The sequence below is a fragment of the Salminus brasiliensis genome, chromosome 6 (assembly GCF_030463535.1).
Source record: "Salminus brasiliensis chromosome 6, fSalBra1.hap2, whole genome shotgun sequence".
NCBI classification, from domain to species: domain Eukaryota; kingdom Metazoa; phylum Chordata; class Actinopteri; order Characiformes; family Bryconidae; genus Salminus; species Salminus brasiliensis.
The window spans coordinates 1,909,688-1,934,385 of NC_132883.1; the positions used below are offsets into that span (position 1 = coordinate 1,909,688).

The window sequence follows — 24,698 nt, forward strand, 5'->3', positions numbered from 1 at the left end:
TGTAATTGTTCTGAAAAATACTAAAGTATTCAGTAACTGTTGAGTAAATATTATAAATTATTCAGTACTTGGTCTGGAAATACTGAATGATTCAGTGCTTGTTCAGAAAATCCAATAAATTATTCAGTAATTGTTCTGAAATTACTATAAATTATTCAGTTATTGTTGTAAAAGTACTTATAACTGCATCATATAAATGATTTTAGTAATGGTTTTGAAAATACCATCAATTTGTTGAACAAATATTCAGAAAATCTTATGAATTATTCAGTAATTGTTCTAAAAATACTAAATTATTCACTATTCTGGGAAAAATAAGGCGTATTCAGTAATTGTTCAGAAAATACTTCCAATTATTCCGTACTTGGTCTGGAAATACTAAAAGTATTCAGTAATTATTCAGAAAATACTATACAGTTTAAAGTAATTGTTCACAAAATACTATCAAGTATTCAGTAATTGTTCTGAAAATACTACAAAATATTGGTATTGGAGATGGTATTTGGTGCTATATAGAACCACCTACAAAAGGTTTCCACCAATGCGATGAGCCTTTCAACCAGGTAAAGAACCGACCATTCTAATCCAAATGTTTGTTTTTTTTAGTTGTCCTGGGTCTAGATAGAACAACTGCCTTTACTAAAGAACCTTTGAAGAACCTTTGAAGAACTTCAAAGTGTTTGATTTCTGACTGAACTTTTCTTTGTTGACGGTGCAGGAGCTGCATTTCAGTTTAACTCAGATCTTTTTTTTTTCACTTATGATTAAAATGTTCACGTTTTTCTGATCCCCGTGTTTTTCTGTTGAAGCGAAGAGCTTTGTGAGTAGTCTCTGATCACTCTTTCTGAGCTGAGGTTTGCATAAAAAGTGACTTTAGGATAGGAGAAATATTTGTGATATGTAAACTTATAATAAAACAAATAAAAACTCAACCGCTGTGTGTCTTTGAGGTTCATTGATGCTCATGGAGGTCCCACCTCACAACTGCTATCATCTGAAAGTGGCCAGATATAACCGGACAGCTTCAGAGGTCTTGTGGGGTCCATGCCCCATGCAAGTTGGCACTGTTTTGATGGCACGAGGGGGACCTACACGATGTTAGGCAGGTGGTTCTAATGTTATGGCTTCTTAAATTCTTTCTAATCTAGCTAGCTATATAACTGAAGCTGAAGTCTCTGACCTCAGTCAAACCCTCCCCAGTAGAATAGTGACCGGTGCTGCAGGAAAGGCACGGTGTCCAAACACTTGTGGACATGTGGTGTGGTGCTTAGTTTTTAGGAGCCTCTCCTATATGCAGAGATCGCCACCGACCCATTTCAGCCACACGGTGGCGCTGCTGTCGCATCAAAGGCATCGTTGTCTGGCTTTTCAACCAGTAAATGAGGGCTAATCGCACAGCGCCTGGCGTCTGCACAGGCATCTATACTAATAATCACACTTCCTGTTTACATTTGTATGTTTTCCATGGTTACTATGGTGATTAAGACCTCACTTTGCAACTGTCCAATCAGCGAGCAATCAGCGAGCACGACCAGCCAATCCTGGCGCAGGAGGCGGACTTGGCGGAAAATGGGCGCGTCTCAAATCGCACATTACTCCCTGAAGTGCACTACACTATTTTCCACGTCCAAATTATGCAGTTACAGTCGCACGGACTGTGTCAGAATATAAATATGTTATGATATGTGATATATTAAACGTATAATCTTTGTATTTGTATGCAGAAAGATACGCTATTTTCGTAGCTGTTTAGTGCACTACATAGCTAGGGAATAGTGAGCAATGTGAGATTCCGCCTGCGGCCCCTCAAGCCGGTAAGTGTAGACCCTAAGTAAGACCCTAAACAGCTAGCAGACTCGCTAAAATCTATTTTTTTATATAATATTAATATATTAATTAACCAAAGCCTCGCGGACACGAATTTATTAATGATAATTATGTAAAAATGAAGGTTAGCTAGCAGAGGTGTTGCACGCACGCTATCTACGTTTGCTAGACAGCTAGCACTAGCTCAGCTAACCAAGCCCCCTTATCGGCGGTGGTCTTCAGCTGCTTGGTGGCGGTCAGCCAGGTCAGTCATTATGGGGAAAGATGTGGAGGAGGTCGCAGCGTCGCTTGTACGGGAATATCTCAGTCGAAAGGTGGGTGACCCCGAAATAGAGCCAGCTACACTATCAGTCCAAAAGTTTGTGGACACCCCTTCTCAGTTAATGCCTGGATATGTGCATAGATGTGCAAATGCACACACACACACACACACACACACAGCTGGAGAGAAGCACTGCCAACGACCCTATTGGGACCATGCTGCCTAATAATGCCAGGCATGGGCTAGTAGAGGGGTATAAAGCCCCCCAGCATTGAGGAGCTGTGGATCAGTGGAAGAACTGATGGTGATGGTGATGGTGGTGGTGGTGGTGGTGGAGCTCTATCCAGTACTTTTGGATGGGATGAGTTGGGGATGATGAGGTGGTGGTGGTGGTGGTGGTGGTGATCATCATCCAACATCCTGACCTCACTAACGCTGCTATTGTTGCTGATTGCAATCAATCAAATCCTCACAGCAATGCTCCTCCTCCAAAATCTAGTAGAAAGTCATCTTCTCTGGACAGTAGAGACAGTCACTCCAACAGAAGCAGGATCAGCTCTTTTAATATCCTTGATTCCAGAAGAAGCAGTGAATGAATAGGTGTCCCAATACTTTTGTCCAAACGGTGGCCGCTATTATAAAGAAGATAGCAGTGCATGGCTATGGCTGATTAACTAATCTCTTAAATCTCTTAAGTCATTTCCATGAACATGTGTGTGCAGTAATATTAATAATTATCTTCAAAAATGATCAAATAATTTCCAGAATTTCTAATTCCTAAAGCATCTCAGACATTTCAGAATAATGAGAAATCATCTCAGAATATCAGGAAGATCTCAAAGTAATGAGTATCTCTCTAATATCTCTTAGTAATTAAAATATGTAAATAATAAATATGTGCTGGATTATATTTTTCCAATTTCCATATATATATTTTATTATTATTTATATGATTCAAATATTTATTTGACCTTCTGATCAATTATTTATGGAAAATAAATAACACTTTTATTTATTTTGTGTCATATTTCAACACAGAGTTAAACTCAAGTAATAATTATAATTGATATTTTTAATATTTATCGTTTATAATAGTAATTATAAATCACATTTTCTGGAATTTTAAAAATTGGTGGAATTCCCCTTTCTTTTAAAGGAACAGTTCACAGGAAAGTCTTTTACCCTTACTCTAAACGCAGTCGATCAACCAGGCTGGAAGTAGGATTGCTCCTAGGCTATGAGGCTAAACTCAATCTTAACTCTTCAGGGCTTGAAGAAGACGATAGCCTGTATGGACGAGGAGCTTCCAAGAACGAGTTTGAGCATCAACAACCGATCAGATCTGCGCAGAATCCTCCACTTGGAGAGTCTTTATAAAAGGAATAAGGTGAGAGCTGGACTGCAGCGCTGCTCTGGGCTCTTCACAGCAGAAGGAAGGTGTTGAGGCTCTGATTACGTTCATTCTCTTGCCTGTGTTTCGTTCAGTCTGAGGAGCACCCTCTGAAATCCATGCTGGAGATCGTGGTGCAGGAGCGGATGAGAAAGAGTGGAGACGCAAAGAGAAGCTCCGTCATGGACAGCAGGACTCGGCTGTCCGGAGCGCCTGCCTCGGCCTTCGCTGAGGATGACGATGGAGCTCGTGTGTGGAGAGGTCCAGATCTCACGGATCAACACAGGGCCAGTTTGAGGTACACCAGAACCACGAACACCACGGATGCACCAGAATAGATGTTTTTGGGAATCACATCAGCACAGTCATATTAATAACATTTACACCAATCAGCCATAACATTAGTACCACCTACCTTCTTGTTTCTACGCTCCCTGTCCACTATCTCAGCTCCACTGACCATAGAGAAGCAGTGTGTAGCTCTATAATCCAGACTGTGTTATCAGTCTCCTCTCACCCTGTTTGTTCTTCAATGGTCAGGACCCCACAGGACTGACCACCACTGAGCTGACTGTGGTAGTATTTGGGTGGTGGGTCAGTCGTTTTCAGCACTGCAGTGACACTGACTGACTGACCTAGTGGTGGTGGTGGGGAGTGTGTTAGTGGTGTGTGTTGCAGCAGTGCTGCTGGAGTGCTTAAACACTGTGTCTGTCTGTCCACTTACTGTCCACACTCTATTAGACACTCCTACCAAATTGGTCAGAGACGGACTATTCTCAGTCCAGCAACACTGCTGTGTCCGATCCACTCATACCTCCAACCCAACACACACTACTGACACACTCGCCACCACCACCACTAGGTCAGTCATTCAGTGTCACTGCAGTGCTGAGAATGACTGACCCACCACCCAAATGCTACTACAGTCAGCTCAGTGGTGGTCAGTCCTGTGGGGTCCTGACCATTGAAGAACAAACAGGGTGAGAGGAGGAGGCTGATATCAGAGTCTGCAGAGAAACAGATGGAGAACTACAGTCTGGACTTATAAAGCTACACACTGTTCCAGTATGGGAAGTGGAGCTGATGGAATGGACAGTGAGTGTCATGGCTGACCGGTGTAATTCAGGGGTAGCTGATGTGGTCTAATGTGTTATGTTTCCCTAATTGATCTGCAGTGTATCTGAGAGCAGCAGTGCCGTATCACAGCCTATAGCACCGGTGTCAGCAAACGAGACTCCTCCACCAAAGAGTGAGAGAGGCGTGTCCTCCTCAGGCCAGGACGGTCTCTTGCCGGCGGGTAAAGTGTGGTCAAGTTCTGTGAGAAAGAGTGAAGATGTGGATGGCCAGGGGAACAGGACCAGCAGAATGAGGAGAGGCATCCTGGCAGGCCCCATCACTACCTCGACCCAGGTTTGTCTTTATGTCTGAAGCCACTGGTAGACTGCATTGAGTCGTACACGATATGGACAAAAGTTTTGGGACACCTGCTTATTCAATGTTTCTTTTGAAATCAACTCCTCAAACCCAACAGAGCTTCCAGGCTTGTAGTGCTCACTCCTGGTCTTATAACTTACAAATGTGATAGATAATGAATAATGTCCAAATGTTTGTGGACACCTCTTCGAATGAAGGCATTCAGCTACTCTTAAGTTGCACCCATCGCTGACACAGCTTGTCTAGTCCCTGTAGAGAAGTACTGTCAAAAGATTAGGACTCTCTGGAGCAGATCAACACTGATAAACCTCCTCTAAAATCAAGTAGAAAGTCTTCTTCTCTAGACAGTACAGACAGTTACTCCAACAAAAGCTGGATCCACTCTTTCTAATACCCTTGATTTCAGAAGAAGCAGTGAACGAGCAGGTGTCCCAATACTTTTGTCCCTATACTGTGGCTAGGATAGAATAAGTCACCCGGACTATTCTTGGCCCCTTTAATTAAAAATAATAAAAATGAATTTGGTGTCTTCTCATAGGAGAACAGCAGGAGACGTCCTGCCCGAAAAGCAGCAGGATCTTTGTGCCTCTTAACCAAGCCTGACGACGACTCTGACAGAGCGAACTGGATGAGCCAGAGCTCCAGCGTGGAGCCTGACGGGATCGACCCTTCTGAGACCGATAGCAGCGGGTCTGTCAGTTCGCACAGACCGAGTATGAATAATGACGGGTCTGATGGGCTGCAGAGAGTTAAGTCACACAAGTAAGTTGCACTTCCTCTGTGTTTTCATTGTCTTTAAACGAGGTGGAGTGCATGAACAGCGCGCTGTGATTCCGCCCATCAGTCCAGATAAATAAATGTTGGGATATTTATTGCCTAGGACGTTATGCCATGGCTTTTATGTACTTGTGCGTGTTCTGAGCTGAGGTTTTGCTGTTTCCTCCACAGGAACAAATCAGCGCGCAGTCCAAGAGTTGATGGTCTCCACATGGAGGGAATGGTTTTGGGTAGTGCATCTATAATGTTCTACAGACTGCAATTCATACCGTGGGCCTCAGCCAACGGAACTGCAAAATAACATCTGTAATATAGCTTTGAGATTGTGCTCCTCAATGCTCTGTGTTTAGGGTATCAAAGGATGAGAGCACAGACAGCCTCCGTCCTCTTTTTGGACCCCAGTCATGTCCATGCATGTAGTGTAGTGTAATGTATGTGTGCAGTTCTGCCCTTTTTAAGTAAAATATCGGGTCACGATCTCCTCGTCTTGTCTTGCTTTGCAGACGACATAGATGATGATGATGATGATGAGGAGGACCTGCGGGGTCTTTCAGCAGGGCCGGTCCTTCGCTCTTCACCACCTCAGCTCAATTTGGACAAACATCCCATGGACCAGCAAACAGCTACCGTAAGCTTGGCATCCTTAAAAATAGCATTTACACGATATGGACTAAAGTATTGGGACACCAGCTACTTCATTGTTTCATTCTAAGTTTATCCTGCTTTTGTTGGAGTAACTGTGCTTAGCATTGCTGTGAGGATTTGATTGATTGCATTCAGCCACAAGAGCATAAGTGAGGTCAGGATGTTGGATGATCATACCCAACTCCCCAGTACTGGATGGCCAACAGTTCTTCCACTGCTCCACAGCTCAGTGCTGCTGGGGGGCTTTATACCCCTCTATAGCCCACGCCTGGCATTAGGCAGCATGGTCCCAATAGGTTCTGATGTTGAGTCCTGTTCTAGTGGAGAAACTTCTGGACAGGGACTATATAAGCTGTGGGTGAGCATTTGCACATCTGTGTCAGCAATGGGTAAAGCTTAAAGTGGCTAAATGCATTCGTTAGAAGGGGTGTCCACAAATATTTGGACATAATGGGGGGAATACTAAATAAAGGCTAATGGTCTTCGCTTTGCCAGCTGCCTATGAATGCAATCTTTTAGGCTCTCTAAATCGAAACCCGTCTCGTCTTATTCTTTACGGTTGTAAAATGACCTGCTTTTATTATTTCAGGCCCTGAAGGAGATCATATTCGGCTCTCCTGTTATGTGCTTTAGCGAGGAGTGGAAACGCCAGAGTTTCACCTTTTCGAACACACCTGATCTGAGATACGGGATTGTGCAGAAGAAGGTATTTCCTCCGTCTGAAAGCAGGGGTAGACTCCACTGACAGTAGGAATAGGTTCGATAACATTTTCAATTTTCAAAGTTTCAAACACTCAAGTGAGTCAGATTTCCTTCTCCTCTGACATTTTCCTACATTCATGCCCATAAATGCTCATGGCAATATTGGGCTTTCAGAGGTTTCTTAGTACCAGTTCCATAAAAAGCCCCAAAGCATGCTTGGGGCCAATGAATGCTTCAGCACTCCATACCCTACACCACATTCGTGATGCGCACTTCCCCGAACCCCCCCCTTATGGTTGCCCAGACCGCAGCTGTGATTAGTCCGCTTGGTAGCGTCGTATTTCCGCCCTGACCAGCACTTTTAAATTCAGTTGGACGAACATGGATCATGGACTGTGCGAACGCTGAGAGCAAACATACCCGCATTGGCACTCTGCAGTGCCAGTCCTTCACTCTTCACCTCAGCTCAATTTGAACAAACAGCCCATGGACCAGCAAACAGCTAGTGTAAGCTCAGCATCATTAAAAATAGTAGAAAAGTTACACTATATGGACTAAAGTATTGGGACACCTGCTGCATGGACTCTCCTCTCCTCTGGCGGCATGTGCTCCAACTCCAGCATAATTCGCTCAGTTTCAGTCAACACAGTTGCCTCGCCGCAGCAGCATAACCCAGCCTTTACCAGTTGGTTCAGTGTTTTTGAGCTTACATACCTCACCCTTATTCCTCCAAACCTCTGTGTCTCATCTGACCATAAAACTTCCCTCCAGAAGGCTTTTTACTTTTGTCTCTCGTGTTTTGGCTGCAAACGTTTGTCCAGCTTGAAGGTTTTGATTTTGGCGCAGTGGCTTCTTACTCTCTCAGTCCAACGATGATGGAAAACCTGCTTGACTCGTGTTACAGCAGCTTATACTGCATGACAGGCCAGTTCTTGGGTTGTTTCTGACCATCTGACCCAAACCAAAGTTAGTTTTATGCTTCTGCTGAAGTGTAAAGGGTAGTTATTCTGAAAATTACAGTTTCTGTTCTATTAAAGTTAAATAAGTACTTGGAAATGTGGCAGAGTGAAGGTAGAAGATGAACAGCTGGAGTCAATTCTTTGAATCCACGACATTAACAAGACAAGACAATACACACACGGTGGACAGTGAGCACACCTGCCCGGAGTGGTGGGCAGCCATTGCTCAAGGGCCCAACAGTGGCAGCTTGCCAAGCCTGGGTACCTGGGTATCGAACCCACAGCCCTATTATCAATAGCTTAATCAGAGCTCTAACCACTAGCCACCACTGCCCCTAACAGCTCTCTGGTAGCTTCTGCATCTCATTTCTCACTTACTACTCGTCCCCCTGGCTGCAACGCTCCCTACAACCCTAACTGAGGCTTGTCTTTCTTGCCCTTCATCTCACAATCTTTATTAATCAAGCAATGCTGGACATTCGTGGCACCAGGACCTGGTTAAAAAAAACAAAAAACGTATTGTCAACCCCTCTGGTCATACTTTTGCTACCTTCAACGTCACTCCAGGGGTTTCACAAGGATCAGTCCTTGGACCTCTCTTGTTTCCGGAGGAATTCTGGGTTACCATGCATGTCTGAATGGGGCTTAATAGTGAATTGCTGTTTGAAAGATGTGCTCAGGTCTAAAACAACAAAAACCAACAAAAAAATGAACGCCATTAACAGCAACCCTGACTTCTCCACCTGTAGGAAGATGGAGATTTCATGCTGGTAAAGAACAATCCTCCACTTTTACGGTGGCATTGCGTAGAATTGTTCTGAGCAAAACTTTAGCAAATAGAAATTGTGTTTATTTATTGAAGATTATGTCTAATTTAATACATTAGCAAAAATTATGTTTTTGCCTCGCTTTATGAATACATTATTTTCTTTAAAAAGTCCTGGGACAAGAGTGTGTGTAAACGAATATGCTGTTTGACCAGGGTGGGCCGTGCGGAGTGCTCGCTGCTGTCCAGGCCACTGTTCTCCAGAAACTTCTGTTTGAAAGAAGCAGCAGTGACTCGACGTCCGAGTAAGTGCTGTCAAGCATCAATCATCTTCCATCTTCATGTCATTTGGCCCTTCTTACGTCATTCGGATGAAATTTTCTGCTTCTGCAATATTGAGTTATTTCACTGTTGTTTGGATTTTATCGGATTGGCATTCATAAACGGGCCAATGTTTATGACGAAGGCATATTTCCAGTTCGTAAAATTGTATTTCACCAATTGATAACCGTCACAGGAGGATATGGGTTTAAATCACATTATTAAATTTCACCAGGAGGCTGCGGGTTTCAGACGCTGTGAGGACGAAGTGTCTGGCCGAAGCCGTGGCTGAAATCCTTTGGAGAGCCGGAGGCAGGAAGAAAGCCACTGTTGCTGTGTAAGCACATGAATAATTTACTGAGTCTGAACGACTGCTCAGCTAAAGAAGAAAACGACCGTCTTACCCGCATGTGGTCTCTCTCTACAGAAACTCGGGCCGGAGTCTGTTCACACCAGTGGGCCGCTACAGGTCCGAGGGGGTTCTGGAGACGGTAAAAATGATTCTCTTCTATCAGCATCAACCTTTCAGGCCTTATTGAAGCTGCTTGCGTCTGCTGTTAAAGCCCGTTCACCATAAGGTTGGACGCTGTGTGGTCACCACAGTTGTACGGAGTGATATCTGAGCTACAGTAGCCTTTCTGTCAGCTCCAACCAGTCTGACCACTCTCTCATTGACCTCCGCCATTCTGAGAAGCTCTAGACACTGTCTGGCTGAAAATCCCAGGAGATCAGAAGTTCTAGAAAGTCACTGATATCATATCTGTCCTACATTCTGATGGTTGATGATTTGAACATTAGCTGAAGCTGCTGAAGCATTTCCAGCCACGTGATTGGCTGATTGGATAATTGCATTAATGGATTGGTGTACAGGCTATCTGAGCACCTGGGGAGCAATTGGGGGTTACATGTCTTGCTCAAGCCATGGATGGCAGTCTTACCAGATGTAAACACCCCCGAGATCGGATTGAGATCGGATTGAGATCGGATTGAGATCGGATTGAGATCAGATCATGATCGGATCATGATGGGATCGAGATCAGATCGAGATTGGCTTACTCAAACCACATTGAGAGGTGATCAGAGACCGGTCTCGTCTGCATTTAATACAAGTGTAAACGGGATGATGTTTACAGGAAGTTAAACAGGAAATGATGTAGGTGTTGGTGGGATTTTTACACAGGGAGGTAACATTGGATCTCATCTGGTCACGTCAGGGACGCATTTTAATGACAAGTGTAAAAGGGATCCAGATCCAGTCCGGATACAAAACGCATGTTGATGCCAGCGGTAAATGGGCCTTTGGGGATCAAACCAACGACCTTCTGATCCCAAGCTCAATTCGCTATCCTTTAATGTAGTGAAATCTATCAGACTGTGTCTTACACGCTGGTGCTCCCTGGAGAGGTAAGGGCCTTTCTCAACTTGGTGGACCTGGGTATCGAACACACAACCCTGTGATCTAGAAATCAGAGCTCTAACCACTGAGCCACCACTTCCTGTTAGCCACAGCAGCTTTAACGCCGTTCTGACCCCATTGGTGGTCTCTTTTCTCTTACAGATCACCTGCGTCAGTGTTGAGGGTTTAGATGATCTCCAGCTGCTGCTCCGACAGAACATTCAGCAGGTAAGTTCTACGCTGAACATCTGATCTTGAGTTTGGCTGATCTCTGATCTGTGAATAAGTCATCTCCTAGACATGTGCAGAGTGACTCTCTTTATGGACTGTTTCCTATTTCCTGAGCTGATTGTTAAAGCAGAGCTATTGTTTGTTTCTTTGTACTCCGTTCAGTTTGAGTCAGGTCCCTTCGGCTGCGTCCTGCTCATCGTCTCCGCCATCCTCTCCAGAACGGTTCAGATGTAACGCTCCATTACATTCAGACAGACTCCAGCTCCTAGAATAGACCCATTTTTAGCTTGAGACCGTTGAGTAATTTCTTCCTCCTTTTGTGCTGCAGGGTAAGAGGGGATATGGACGTGCCCACCTCCACGCTCATCGGCGCACATGGCTACTGCACACAGGTTAGCGCCTGAAGGTTACGTAGGTAGTTTGGTTCTTCTTAGAACCGCTGAACCGACTAATAAACGGGAAGGAAAAGAACCTGCTGAATGAACTCGGTTAACCTGGCAAAGCACCTCCAGCAGAGGGTGCTCATGAGTTCCGTAAGCATGTTTGGTACGCCTGCCCATTTCGTGTTTCTACTGAAATCAAGGGTGTTAAAAAGAGCTGATCCTTCTTTTTGTTGGAGTAACTGTCTCTACTGTCCAGGGAAGAAGACTTTCTACTAGATTTTGGTGCAGCATCGTTGTGAGGATTTGATTGCTTTCAGCAACAAGACTATTAGTGGAGTCATTTTATTAGATAATCGCCACCACACACAGAGAACACACTTCCACAGCTTTACAGCTCAATGCTATATGATATTATATATACGTATGTGTATATATATATATATATATATATATATATATATACACAAAAGAAAATTGTGTTTTCCCAGGGGTTTAAAAGCAAATAAAAACAAATCAATTGTATAAGACATAAGTAAACACATCAATATAAGGTAAATAAAATGTAAAAAAATATGTATAATTAATAAGTGTTAATAATTGCATTAGACATGCAAAAGATATGTCTAAAAGACATTCTTTTTCCAGACATTAAAAAACAGTAGAGCGACTCTCCAAACGCTTTGTCTTTAATTCTGTGCAATTTTATCGTCTTGGGTTACTGACGCATGTCAGACTAAACCTGCTCATCTGTTCTAAAGAAACTGGAAAGCGCTCGTCCTCAAGCAGAGAATTCCTGTGTAGTGTGTTTTCGGTCTTGAGGTCAGGGCGGTGCATACATAGGAAGTGTGCTGACACTGTGCAGGGACGTAAGAGGCAGCTGAGAAGGATCATAATGAAGGCCTGGTTATCATGCCGCTTAATGGCCCAGCCACATAGCCCTGAGGTCCCACAGGCTGGAGCAGTTGCTTTGGAGTTTTTACAGAAGCAGTGAAACGAGTCCAGACGTCAATCTGTTTGTAACTCCAACTCTCCTCTGGTCCTTATCTTGTCCTTATTAAATCTCTCTCTCTATTTAATGTCTCTCTGTTCGTACACAGACCCTGTTTTATACACCATATGTCCAAATATTTGTGGACACTCACTAATTTTAAGTTGCTCCAATTGCTGACACATGTGCAAATGCACATGCACACACAGCTTGTCTAGTCCCTGCAGAAAAATATTGGCAATAGAATAGGACTCTCTGGAGCAGATACATCAACATGAGCCTATTGTCTCCATGCTGCCTAATGTCAGGTGTGGGTTAGCAGAGGTTTATAATAAAGCCCCCCAGCATTGAGGAGCTGTGGAGCAGTAGAAGAACTGTGTTCTCTGGAATGATGGTGGTGGAGCTCCATCCAGTACTTTTGGGATGAGTTTGGGATGATTAGGTGGTGTGGTGATCATCCAACATCCTGACCTCACTAACTAACACTCTTGTGGCTGAATGCATTTATTTAAATCCTCAAAATAGCAATGTAACAATATCTAGTAGAAACCCTTTTTTCCTGGACAGTAGAGACGGTTACTCCAACAAAAGCAGGATCAGTTCTTTTTAATACCCTTAATTTCTGAAAAAAACACAAAACATTAAATAACATTAAATACTTTTGTCCAAAAAAAAAGCAGCGGCCCTATAAACCAGTAATGTAGGTAATAAGTGTGGTAATATATATATATTATATTATATATTATATATTTATATATACATATAAACTTAAATGTTTCTAGGAAATGTTGTACGTATACAGATTTACATTGATTCTAGAGACAAGTAATGACCATATATACACAGGAAGCTGCTGTTGGAATGTAAACACTAAGGATGCCTTGATTAGGGATGTCCCGATCCGATCCAGTGGATCAGGATCAGGGCTGATCCCAGCATATTGTAATGGATCGGGTATCGGCTATTTTAATCCTGATCCAGCTCAGAGTCTTTTATTTTAACCACAATGTTCAGAGCGCAGTCTGCCGACCTCAAGCCTCCATTAACGGCTATTATAGCTCCAGCTGGCTGCAGCAGCAGTGGTGTGGACGTTCTCAGAGGGTAAATAAAGTAGTGGAGGTTCTGCAGTGTGGAGCTATTTTACAGTGGAACCTGAAAACAGACCATAATATCTGACCCTTTATAAAACTCTCACTGAAACGCTCCGTTTTACCAGCGGGAGAACCGCAGAACCGGCGCTCGCCTTTCTCTGTTTATAAACCAGCACTGAAGAACCCGTTCAGATCCGAGTGGAGGCTAACGCTAATGCTAACACACACTCTCGCTATAGAAACCCCAATCACACACACAGCACATTCACCCACTATAAACCAGTTATCACACACCAGTAGACCAACAACCACCACAGATACCAGTCCAGAGTGTGTACCACTACACACACACTTACACACACACACAGGAAGTGATCAGACTGCAGTGTTGTAAAGGAGCTGGGAGCTGATTGGTTAGGGAGGAGATCAGACTGGATTATCAGATATTAAACACTATAAAACAGTGATTTTAAGAAAAGTCTGACTAAACTAAATCAGTCAGTCCAGAAAGTCTGATTATAGAATCTGATCCTGAAAATAAAGGATTTTAATGAAGTCGTTAATCAGCAGCTCGTCTGATCTCAACTGTGGAGCTGGATTATTATTTATACACACACAGATCAGATTAGATTAGATTGGTATCGACTGATGCTCAGCATTAAGAGACTCAGATTGGATCTGGGGGTAAAATGACCTGATCGGGACGTCCCTAGTAAGCATGGATAAATGGGATGTGATGATATGCAGTGTCTTATTTGTCTTCTTTCTTTCCATGAAGGAACTGGTGAACCTGCTGCTTTGTGGACGGGCAGTTTCAAACGTCTTCAATGATGAACTGAAGCTGGACTCGGGCAATGGCAACTTCACCCTTCTGAAGGGGGTCAGGGAGCGATGTAATGTTGGCCTGCTGTCTCTGTTTGAGCACTATAATATATGTAAGGTAGGGATCCTGTGCTGAGGAGCTGTGCAGTGTTTTCCATTCCATACAAACACCAAAAGCTGCATGTTAAGACTGGTTCCCTGCCTTCGTCCTCCTCCAGGTGGGCTCTCACCTGAAGACCCCCAGGTTTCCGCTGTGGGTGGTGTGCAGCGAGAGCCATTTCAGCGTGCTCTTCTCGCTGTGCGAGGACCTGATGTCCAGCCGGTGGAGCACCAGAGAGTTTGACCTGTATTACTATGACGGTCTGGCCAATCAGCAAGAACCCATCAGATTAACAGTCTGTGAGTTTGACCTGCTGTATACACTGATGAGCCATAACATTAAAACCACCTGTAAATATTATGTATTAACATATTAACAAAACAAAAACAGCTCTGACCTGTTGACTCCACAAGACCTCTGAAGATGACCTGTGGTATCTGGACATCTTCAGACGTTAGCAGCAGATCCTTTAAGTCCTGTAAGTTGTGAGGAGGGACCTCCATGAGCGTCAGTGAGCCTTATGACTCTTTTGACGGTTCCCTGCATCTCATTTCTTGAAACACTTTTGGTAGACCAGTACTGACCACTGCATTCCAGGAACACCCTACAAGACCTGCCTGATGTTCTGGAGATGTTCTGCCCCGGTCATTGTCTAGAACATCACAGTTTGGTTCTTTGGTTCACTTCACATTAGTGATTTTAATGTTATGGCTGATTGGCATGTCTGTTTTCTAAAATGACCTTGACTGGAGATGCTGATGCGTGCAGAAAAATGACTGCCAATCTGTATCTGCTGAGATCTGGTGGTCAGACAGTCAGACGGATGTAGTGTAGACTGGACCTGCCAGGATTGCACAGCAAGGTTTCACACACTGTAAATCAGAATACTGGCCAGAAAGATGATGATACTTCTTTTACAACATCTGTGATTGGTCAGGATGCTCATAGCATACAAATCAGATATTCAGTGCTTGGTTAAATTTGCACAATGCGCTCTTCTGTGATCTCAGGATTATGAACCCAATACCGCTCTCTGTCTCTCAGATCCAGCCTCTGCTGTAAAGGCCTCTAACTCTGAGGATACAGACCTGGACCTCACACCTCCGCTAGAGCTCTGCATCAGGACCAGGTCAGTCTGCTTCCTTCTGGACACGGATTGAATTTGCCAATATGTACAACAAAGATTTACGAACTCATTTGTCCCGTCGCCCCCCGCCCCACCTAACATCCCATAAATTCTGTCTTTACCTTGTTCACATGTCAACAGCAAGTGTTCAGCCCTCCACCGCCCCATCACCTCCCTCTTAACCCGGTCATCTATCATTCCTGTTTCCACACATCAGAGGAGGGACTGAATTCCACCCCATTCCACGCCAGCCCAAAACTCCTCAGAGTCCCTCCCCTCTGTTTCAGTCTTCTCCCAAATCATCATAAGCTGAAGGCAGGGTCCGAACTAGCCGCAGATGTTTGACCATGTTTATAATAGAGATGTGTGAGTGAAGAACCTTTACATCAAGTGGAAGTTCTTCCCACTCATATATCTCAGATGTGGTTCTTTATGGAATCACCCAAAGAACAGCATTCCGGGGTTAAATCTGGGGATGGCTGATTAATATTTGATAGAAAATGTTTTTATTTAGTATATGGTTTAGTTCAGGAGGTACGTAGGAAAATATCAACATATCAAAGTATTGCGATATGTGTAGCAAAAAACACAGTATTGATTATTAATGAATAATTTCGATGTAAATATTGGTGGCAGTGGTTCATTTTGTGTTGTTTGAACACTGACCACTAGATGGCAGTGTTGTACCTTCAGATCCCACTGTTCAGATTTTTTCTTTTCTTTTATTCATATTTTATGCAGATGATGTTGTGTTTTTAATAAATATTTGATTGAAAAAAAATCCCAATATATCACAGCATACTGAATCATGAGAATCCCATATCATATTGTCAGGTCCTTGCCAATACATTTACATTTACATTTAAGGCATTTAGCAGACGCTCTTATCCAGAGCCACTTACAAAAGTGCTTTGCTATTTACCCAAAAAAAACCTCCGCTAGTTTAAATAGACTAAAAATTCAAAGCTCCTCTAATCTTAGACTCTACTAAACACAAGTCAATATGGAGACCATAATACTCTTCTCTTCGCCTGAGTACTCTCAGAAGAGGAGGGTCTTCAGTCTGGGTTTGAGGACAGCGAGCGTTGGACTCTGCTGTTCGGACACCCAGGGGAAGTTCGTTCCACCACTTCAGTGCAGGACAGAAAAAGGTCTGGACGCTCGTCTTCCGTGGACCTTAAAGGATGGCGGGTCGAGGCGAGCCGTACTTGAAGCTGGAAGAGCTCTTAGTGCAGATCGGCTTTAGACCAACGCCATCAAGTATCAATTGCCAATACACATCCCTAGTCTTGCCAGGAAACGTACTGTTTAATTTCTCACTAAATTAAGCTAGTATTAAACTGGATTCACAGCTGCAAACAGGATTGATGCATGCATATTATATATATATATATATATATATATATATATATATATATATATATATATATATATATATATATATATCTCAGACAGCAGAAATGAACACAAATGATTTTAAGAATCATCTGATGAATATCTGGCAACCCAAGGGCAGATAGGTAAGTTAGTGAAGGAGCAGAGCGGTGCAAAGCCAGAGTGAAGCCACATCCTGACCATTCTTAACTTAAGAAGTGGGAATTTGCATGTATAATGGATCAGCAGTGGCATCTTTTAATTAAGAGTGCTTTTACACAAACAGTATTTTATCTGGCAACCATGATGACAAGAAATGATCATGTTCTGCCTTTAGCAGAGATTTTAAAAAGTGTGGGACCCGTTGGGGTGGATATCGAGGCCCAGGCAGCTTCAATAGTACTGAAAACTTCTCGTAATGAACGTAAACACCAGTGATGATATTTTCCTGTATAATTTTTCGTGACGACGCGTGTGTGTGTGTGTGTGTGTGTGTGTGTGTTTTCTTACCAGATGGGCAGATGCAGTCGTGAGCTGGAACGAAAGCGAGCCGATTCTTTGATTCTTTCCACTGAACAGAATAACGGTCATTAATCCACAGAGACGATGAAGACGACGCTGCTGCTGCTGCCGAGGCTGAAGCTGATCATGGACTAACTGCTAGATACTCCAGATCCAGATTAACTGACTGTTTGGGTTCAGAAATCCATTATTATGTAGTACTCCTTTGATGTGAGCTGCTGTTTCTTGCCTTCACCTTTTACTCTTGGCCTTATGTATTAATTTTGCTACTTTTGAGTTTACAGTATTTTACAGTATTCATGTTTAACCTCTTATTGATTAAAGAGGTGCTTTATTGTACTCAAGTCTTCTGGAGTTGCTTTCCTAGCGCTGTGCTGGATGCGTATTCCCCTTTCACTGTTCGTATTCTGTCTCTTTGGGGTACTCCATAGAGTGGAATTTCAGTGAAGTGAGGAGACTGTCCAGCAGGAGATAAGGTACAGCCTGTTGCTGTTGGACCACATTGGTGTACGTCATCAGGCCAACAGATATGAAACATGACTCTCTGAGTGCGTTACAGTAAATTCCTATATAGAAAAACACCCATTCTATTAAGTACATTTCAGCTACTTCAAGATGCACCTATTGTTGACACAGATGTGCAAATGCACACACACCGGTTGTCTAGTTCCTGTAGAGAAGTACTGCCAATAGAATAGGACTCTCTGGAGCAAATCAACATCATGACCCTATTGGCACCATGCTGCCTGATGCCAGGCGTGGGCTAGTAGAGGGGTATAAAGCCCCCCAGCATTGAGCTGTGGAGCAGTGGAAGAACTGTGTTCTCTGGAATGATGTGCTCCAGGTAATACTTCCAATGTTTGGGATTATTGGGATTATTATTCCTGCTTATTTTTAATATATTTTAATATGTAGTAATTAATAACAATAATAATAATTAAGTACATAATAATTATTCAGTACTTAGTACAGTACAGTACTCAGTACCTAATTATTCAATCAGTAGTAATTGTTCAGTACTTACTACTGTAATGCATCCTAATATTCATTACTTTTTAGCTACTCAGTACCTACTAATTATTCAGTGCTCAACAATTACTCGGTACTACTACTACTCAGTACTTACTACTGTAATGCATCCTAATATTCATTACTTTTTAACTACTCAGTACCTACTAATTATTCAATCAGTAGTAATTGTTCAGTACTTATTTAGTACATACGAATTATTTAGTACTTTAATTACTCAGTACCCGTTAATGATTCAATCGGTAGTAATTGTTCAGTGCTTACTACTGTAGTACGTCCTAATATTTAGTGCTTTTTAATTATTCAGTACCCACTAACAATTTAATCAGTAGTAATTGTTCAGTACTTACTTATTTAGTAGCTACTAATTATTCAGTACCTAGCAATAACTCAGTACCTTCTAATTATTAAATTAGTACTAATTGTTCAGTACTTACTAATGTAGTACCTACTAATTATTTAGTACTTAGTAAGTACTCAGTACCTAATTAGTAGTCAGTAGTAATTGTTCAATGCTTATTTAGTACTTCCTGATTATTTAGTACTTTAATTACTTAGTACTAATTGTACCTACTAATGATTCAATCGGTAGTTACTCAGTACCTTCTAATTATTTAATTAGTACGTATTGTTCAGTACTTGCTAATTTAGTACCTACTAATTATTCAGTACATAGAAATTTCTCAGTGCCTAATAATTATTCTGTAAGTAGTTCAATCCTTCAGTAATTATTCAGTAGCTGTTAATTACTCTGATTCCTGCTCAGGGGAGTCTTGGCGAGCTGAGAGACCTGATCTGATGAGGTAGAGGAGGGGTAGAGTGTGTCCTCAGTGTTATCGTGAGTGGATCTCCTGACAGTGTCTCCCAATCGATTTAGAAGAGGCCATCTGGTGTTTTATTTTTAGAAGTTCAATAATGGAACAATTTCCACCCACTCGCAGTGACATCACACACGCCGGCCTCACGTCCGCACTGTCTCGTGGCTGAATGACCTCACAGACATTATTTACAACATTTACCAAAGCCACAGTCTGAGGTGCTGTCTCCTGACATTCCTGGGCTGGACACTGAAAGACGGGCTTCAGGATTCGAGGGGTTCTAGAATTACATCAAATATCTCCCACATCAATGACTTCGCATTATAATTACAGACTGAAACAGGTGCCTAGGCATACACTATATGGACAAAAGTATTGGGACACCTGCTCATTCATTGTTTCTTCTGAAATCAAGAGTATTAAAAAGAGTTGATCCTGCTTTTTTTGGAGTAACTGTCTCTACTCTCCAGGGAAAAAGACTTTCTACTAGATTCTGGAGGAGCATTGCTGTGAGGATTTGATTGATTGCATTCAGCTACAAGAGAGTTAGTGAGGCCAGGATGTTAAATGGATAATCACCACCACCCCACCTCACCATCCCCAACTCATCCCAAAAGTATTGGTTGGAGCTCCACCACCATCATTCCAGAGAACACAGCTCTTCCACTGCTCCACAGCTCCTCAATGCTGGGGGGCTTTATATCCCTCTAGCCCACACCTGCCATTAGGCAGCATGGAGCCAATAGCTTCATTTTGATTTATCTGCTCCAGAGAGTCCTATTCTATTGGCAGTACTTCTCTACAGGGGCTATACACGCTGTGTGTGCATTTGCACACCTTGGTTCAGCAATGGGTGCCACTTAAAGTAGCTGAATGTATTTATTAGAAGGGGTGTCCACAAACTTTTGTCTGTCGTGCTGGTTAGCCCTCTCAGATCCTTGGTATTTAAAGCAATGTTATGCCAATAGGGTCATGATGTTTATTATCTGCTCCAGAGAGTCCTATTCTATGGTCTTTATGCCACAAACAAAATGGTCATTTCCTGCTCTTGAGCTCCTCCTACAGTTTGGGAGGTGTCATTTAAGCTTTACCAGAGTTACATGGTGCAGTTTCTGACGTGTTAACCCCGGAGTAGCAAAGATAGCGGTGCTACTCTCCCTTTTACACGTCAGTGGAGCATCAGTGTGATTTTAAAGCTGCTATTTTAGGCTTGGAAATGTTACATAGTGCTGCTTTAACTGGTTTAAGTGAGACCCCAGAGTAAAGGGTGGGTGGGCTGCGTGTATCCAAGCCAGTCAGTGTGAACCTGTGAGCTACTGTGCTCGTCTATCGCTGTCCAAAAGAAGCTCCTACTGCCTTTATTGTTGGATGCACTCTAAAAAAATGTCTAAATACACACTGAACACCGTTCTCGTCGCCATGGAAACGACTAATACTGTTTTGTTTCATCCGATGATCAAAAAAAGACCACTTTAGTCTTAAATCTCATGTTTTTGTAAAAAAAAAAGAAAACATCTTCCCGATGTTCAGCTCTGGGTGGTGCGCGACGGTGTGCATGCACTCTTCTGTCACGCTTCTGAGTTTCATGCTGGTCTTGGCTCGAGAGTGATGACGTCATCAACCTCCCGTAGACTGCTTGATGTGGTAAAGGAAGTGGTAAAGGCTTAAGTCATGCTTCTGCTTCCAGGCTGAGCCTTTTGAGCGGAACAGCGTGGAGGAGGAGAGGAATATCCCCGCCAGCAAGTCAGGATTAGAGAGAGAGGACCTGGCAACCCAACAAGAAGACAAGTGTAATTTTTATTTTGTGTATCTGTCCTTATACTACATCTCAAAAGTTTGGAATCACTTGTAAAAAAAAAAAAATATATATATATATATTATATATATATAAATAAATAATACACAGTATCAAACAATGTGAATTAAAATATTATATCAAATAAACTAGACTTCAAATGATTGTTTATTCAATATTCTGACTTGTAAACATCAAATCAGATAAATCCTATTCTCTAATCTTCCGTCACTTTTTGTCTGGTTTTTGTCCTCAATATTAGATCACTTATGATCAATTCTGGCCATTAATGTGACCATAACCGCATTCCTGATGCTCCAGCTGTGTCATTTACAGCTGTGTTTCTGCTTCTTATGCTGCTAATATTACACAGGGCTTAGAAAGTGCTGTCTGGAGTCCTGGCTTGCTGACCTCCTGCTGACCCTGCAGACAAACCACTGAGTTCAAGCTTTTTTTGATCCCTAAAATGTGCAGCAATCAGGGCCACGGGGCCAGATTTCCCCCGCCCCTGCATTGCCCCCTGTTGGCTCATATATAGGCTCACACTTCCGTGTCTCACTCTTACTGTAGTTCTGTAGTTCTGTAGCTGTATTGTCACATATTGAGATTAATAACAACAGTAAGTCTAGGGTTAATCATCCACCTTCAAGAACTCTCCGCCACCACCATCATTCCAGAGAACACAGCTCTTCCACTGCTCCACAGCTCCTCAATGCTGGGGGGCTTTATAGCCCTCTAGCCCACACCTGCCATTAGGCCGCATGGTGCCAATAGGTTCATTTTGATTTATCTGAATCCTATTCTTTTGGCAGTACTTCTCTACAGGGACTAGACAAGCAGTGTGTCAGCAATGGGTGCCACTTAAAGTAGCTGAATGCATTTATTAGAAGGGGTGTCCACAAACTTTTGTCTCTCTTAGTGCTGGTTAGCCCTCTCAGATCCTTGGTATTTGTCTTCTTTAAAGCAGTGTTATGCGAGAATGGGCATTTCTTGCTCTTGAGCGCCACCTACAGCTGGGAGGACATGCTGTACACATGCAGTGTGACCCAGTTCTGGAGCAGATGCTAGGCTAACATTGCTAACAAACACTAGCTATAAACTGCCACCAGTTCCGCCTAGCATCTCCCATTGTAAACTGAAAAAGGTGCTAAACTAAACATGTTGTAGCTGATTGGCTGAATCTGGGGTGAGTGAGAAATCAAGAACTGCTCCTTTAATCACCAAATTAAAGCAGTTCACGACTGGACAATCCTGGACAATCAGTAACTATGAGGACTGAATTTAAGGGGTGAAGCAAAGAAAAAGGGTCGGTTCCACTGATTCCAAGATCTGGAGGAGCTCCGAAATACGGGTTCAGAGACAAATATTTTTGGGGGGCGTGTTTACAGAGATGAGATTGGTGACAGTCTAATTCCAGTGTTTGCTAGCATCATTAGCCTAGCATCTCCAATTGTAAACTAAAAAAGGTGCACTTTGGAAACTAACCATGTCGTAGCTGATTGGATGAATTTGGGGTGAGTGAGCAATCAAGATCATTTATTTTTTATATTTTACTAAATTAAAGGAGTTCAACTGGACATATCCATCTTGGCTGATTTCTTAGAGGTCAAGAGGTCAAGACATTTTCTCAAGATGTGAAAATAAGCAGTGAAGTCAGATTAGAAATGTTTATTTGAATGAAATAGGTCAATTCCATAGGCTTGGATAATCCACAGGTGTAAATATTAATACATAATTAATATAATAATAATAATAATAATACGTGATTAATTGACGTCAGCCATGAGTCTCGCAGGTGAAATCGTCTGCTGGGCCTGATCTCCTTTGAAATTTCTCTGAAGCTTTTTTTTTTTTTCCTGAATGGAGTGATGGAGATGAGTGTTAGTCATAAATTGGCTCTCACAGCTCCCCCCAAACCCCCCAGACTATGATACATAAACCACGGGGCCGCTCGAACCAGATCCAGGGTCTTTCAAAAACAGACATATGTGGGTTTAAAACGACACCTCCATAAATATGGAATTAGCTATAAATACCTCTGGTTTGTTCACCCCGGCCCCGCGGGATCATCAAATGGGATTAAAATTTGCAGACTTCTTGTCTTCGGGGCCGAATTATGGCGCATGTCATGTTCTAACATATTTTAAGTCAAAGGCTTTCATCCTTTTCCTGAAACACAGCAGAACGTCGAAGTGGGTTTGTTCTCTTAGCTTCTGCTCTGGCTTTCTTTCGGCTCCACACACATTCACACACACACACACACACACACACACACACATATACACACACAGACAGCGACATGAGGGAAGGGGAGGTGAAGGGGTCGTACTCTCACTACTGCATTGTTTGCACTGATTGCTCACAGTGTTGATTTTCTACTAGTGCTCTGTATGAAGGATAAATACGCCGGCTTGTTTAGTGTCTCTGACTCTAAATCTGATCAATCTGATCAAAAATATTAAATACAATTATCTAATATCGATTACCCAGCGCTCCTCACAAGACTGTGTGATATCGGGCTGGGGGTGGGGCACTGCAGTACATCCCATTCCTTGGCCTGGTCCACCCTGTGTGCAAAAAGGGTGCTGTTAGGTGAGAACCCTTGTTGGAGGATCTTTTCTGAGCTAGTGTGCAGTGAGGCTTTTAACCCTGTAAGTCTTACAGTTTATTCATCAGTAACAATAAGGCCTGAATTTGAGGTCTGATGCAAAGTAACCACCTTTAAATGAAAGCTCAATCCTCAGCGTAGGTCAAAAGTTAGGGTGTAAACAGCATCACGGCGAAGTCACAGCGAGACGGTGGAGGAACACATGCAGGTTGTGTATTTGAAAATGGATTTGTTCAGTTTGTCGTCACTATTTGACCGTTTATTCTTCCTCATTCCAGGTCAGTGCAGACAGGTGTAAGTTCCCTGGTGGGGTTGGATGGTTCATGAATAAAATGACCGTATTTGTGTTGTAGTCATAGATACACCTGGCTCCTCTGTAAAAAAATAAATTAATAATTCATACTAAATACTCAATAATTCATAACAGATACTGAATAATTTGTAGTCGGTATTGATTGATTCATAGTGGATACTGAAACGTTAGTGAATACTGATTAATTCAAAGTCAATATTGATTGTTTTATTGTAGATACTAAACAATTCATAGTGGATACTGAATAATAAAACTGAATACCTGGTAGTGGATTAATAATAATTCTTAGTGGATACTGAATAATTCATAGTCAATTTTGATTGATTCATACTGGGTTCTGAACAATTCATAGTGGATACTGAATAATTTGTAGCGGATCATGAATAATTTGTAGTGGATACTGAATAATTCATAGTCAATATTAATTGATTTATAGTGGATACTGAACAGTTTATAGTGGATATTGAATAATTCATAGTGGATAGTGAATAATTCATAGTCAATATTGATTGATTCATATTTGATACTGAATAATTCATAGTTAATATTGATTGATTTATAGTGGATACTGAATAAGTTATATTGAATACTGGAAAATTCATAGTGGATACTGAATAATTCACAGCAGACACAAATTAATTGTTGGTAGATACTGTATAATTTATAGTGCATAGTAAATAATTCATAGTTTATATTAACTGATTCACATTGGATACTAAATACATCATAGTGGATTCAAATTGATTCATAGTAGATACTAAATAATTTTTAGTGGATACTGAATAATTCATAGTGGATATGAACCACTGAACCACTCTGGGAATTGTCCTTTCATATTACCTAAAATCTTTACCATTGAAAAGTAATTAGTGCATATTCAACACTTACAGACACTTTCAGTTTATTATTAGCTGGATCTTATAATAATAATAATAATAATAATAATAATAGTAATTAATACAGACAATACTATAAAAAAAATGTGTCTTCCTGTGTTTAAAACATAAAAAAGTCATAGC

General features: G+C 42.1%; 1 protein-coding gene across 1 annotated transcript; it reads left to right on the forward strand.

The window, feature by feature from the left end:
* Nucleotides 1–1,767: 1,767 nt before the first annotated feature.
* Nucleotides 1,768–17,455, forward strand: mindy4 (MINDY lysine 48 deubiquitinase 4). Its single transcript, XM_072680763.1, has 18 exons — nucleotides 1,768–2,141; nucleotides 3,357–3,476; nucleotides 3,575–3,777; nucleotides 4,655–4,889; nucleotides 5,452–5,675; nucleotides 5,862–5,920; nucleotides 6,194–6,318; nucleotides 6,925–7,041; nucleotides 8,979–9,067; nucleotides 9,319–9,420; nucleotides 9,511–9,574; nucleotides 10,642–10,707; nucleotides 10,873–10,940; nucleotides 11,039–11,102; nucleotides 13,951–14,112; nucleotides 14,213–14,393; nucleotides 15,139–15,223; nucleotides 17,108–17,455. The coding sequence occupies exons 1-18, from the start codon at nucleotides 2,082–2,084 to the stop codon at nucleotides 17,154–17,156; spliced, it is 2,073 nt and encodes a 690-aa protein (XP_072536864.1). The 5' UTR covers nucleotides 1,768–2,081; the 3' UTR covers nucleotides 17,157–17,455.
* Nucleotides 17,456–24,698: the final 7,243 nt, after the last annotated feature.

Coding starts and splice junctions, on each gene's coding strand:
- mindy4 (XM_072680763.1), top strand. CDS start 2,082: ATGGGGAAAGATGTGGAGGAGGTCGCAGCGTCGCTTGTACGGGAATAT. Junction 3,778..4,654: donor CAACACAGGGCCAGTTTGAG/GTACACCAGAAC, acceptor ATTGATCTGCAG/TGTATCTGAGAGCAGCAGTG. Junction 6,319..6,924: donor TGGACCAGCAAACAGCTACC/GTAAGCTTGGCA, acceptor TTATTATTTCAG/GCCCTGAAGGAGATCATATT.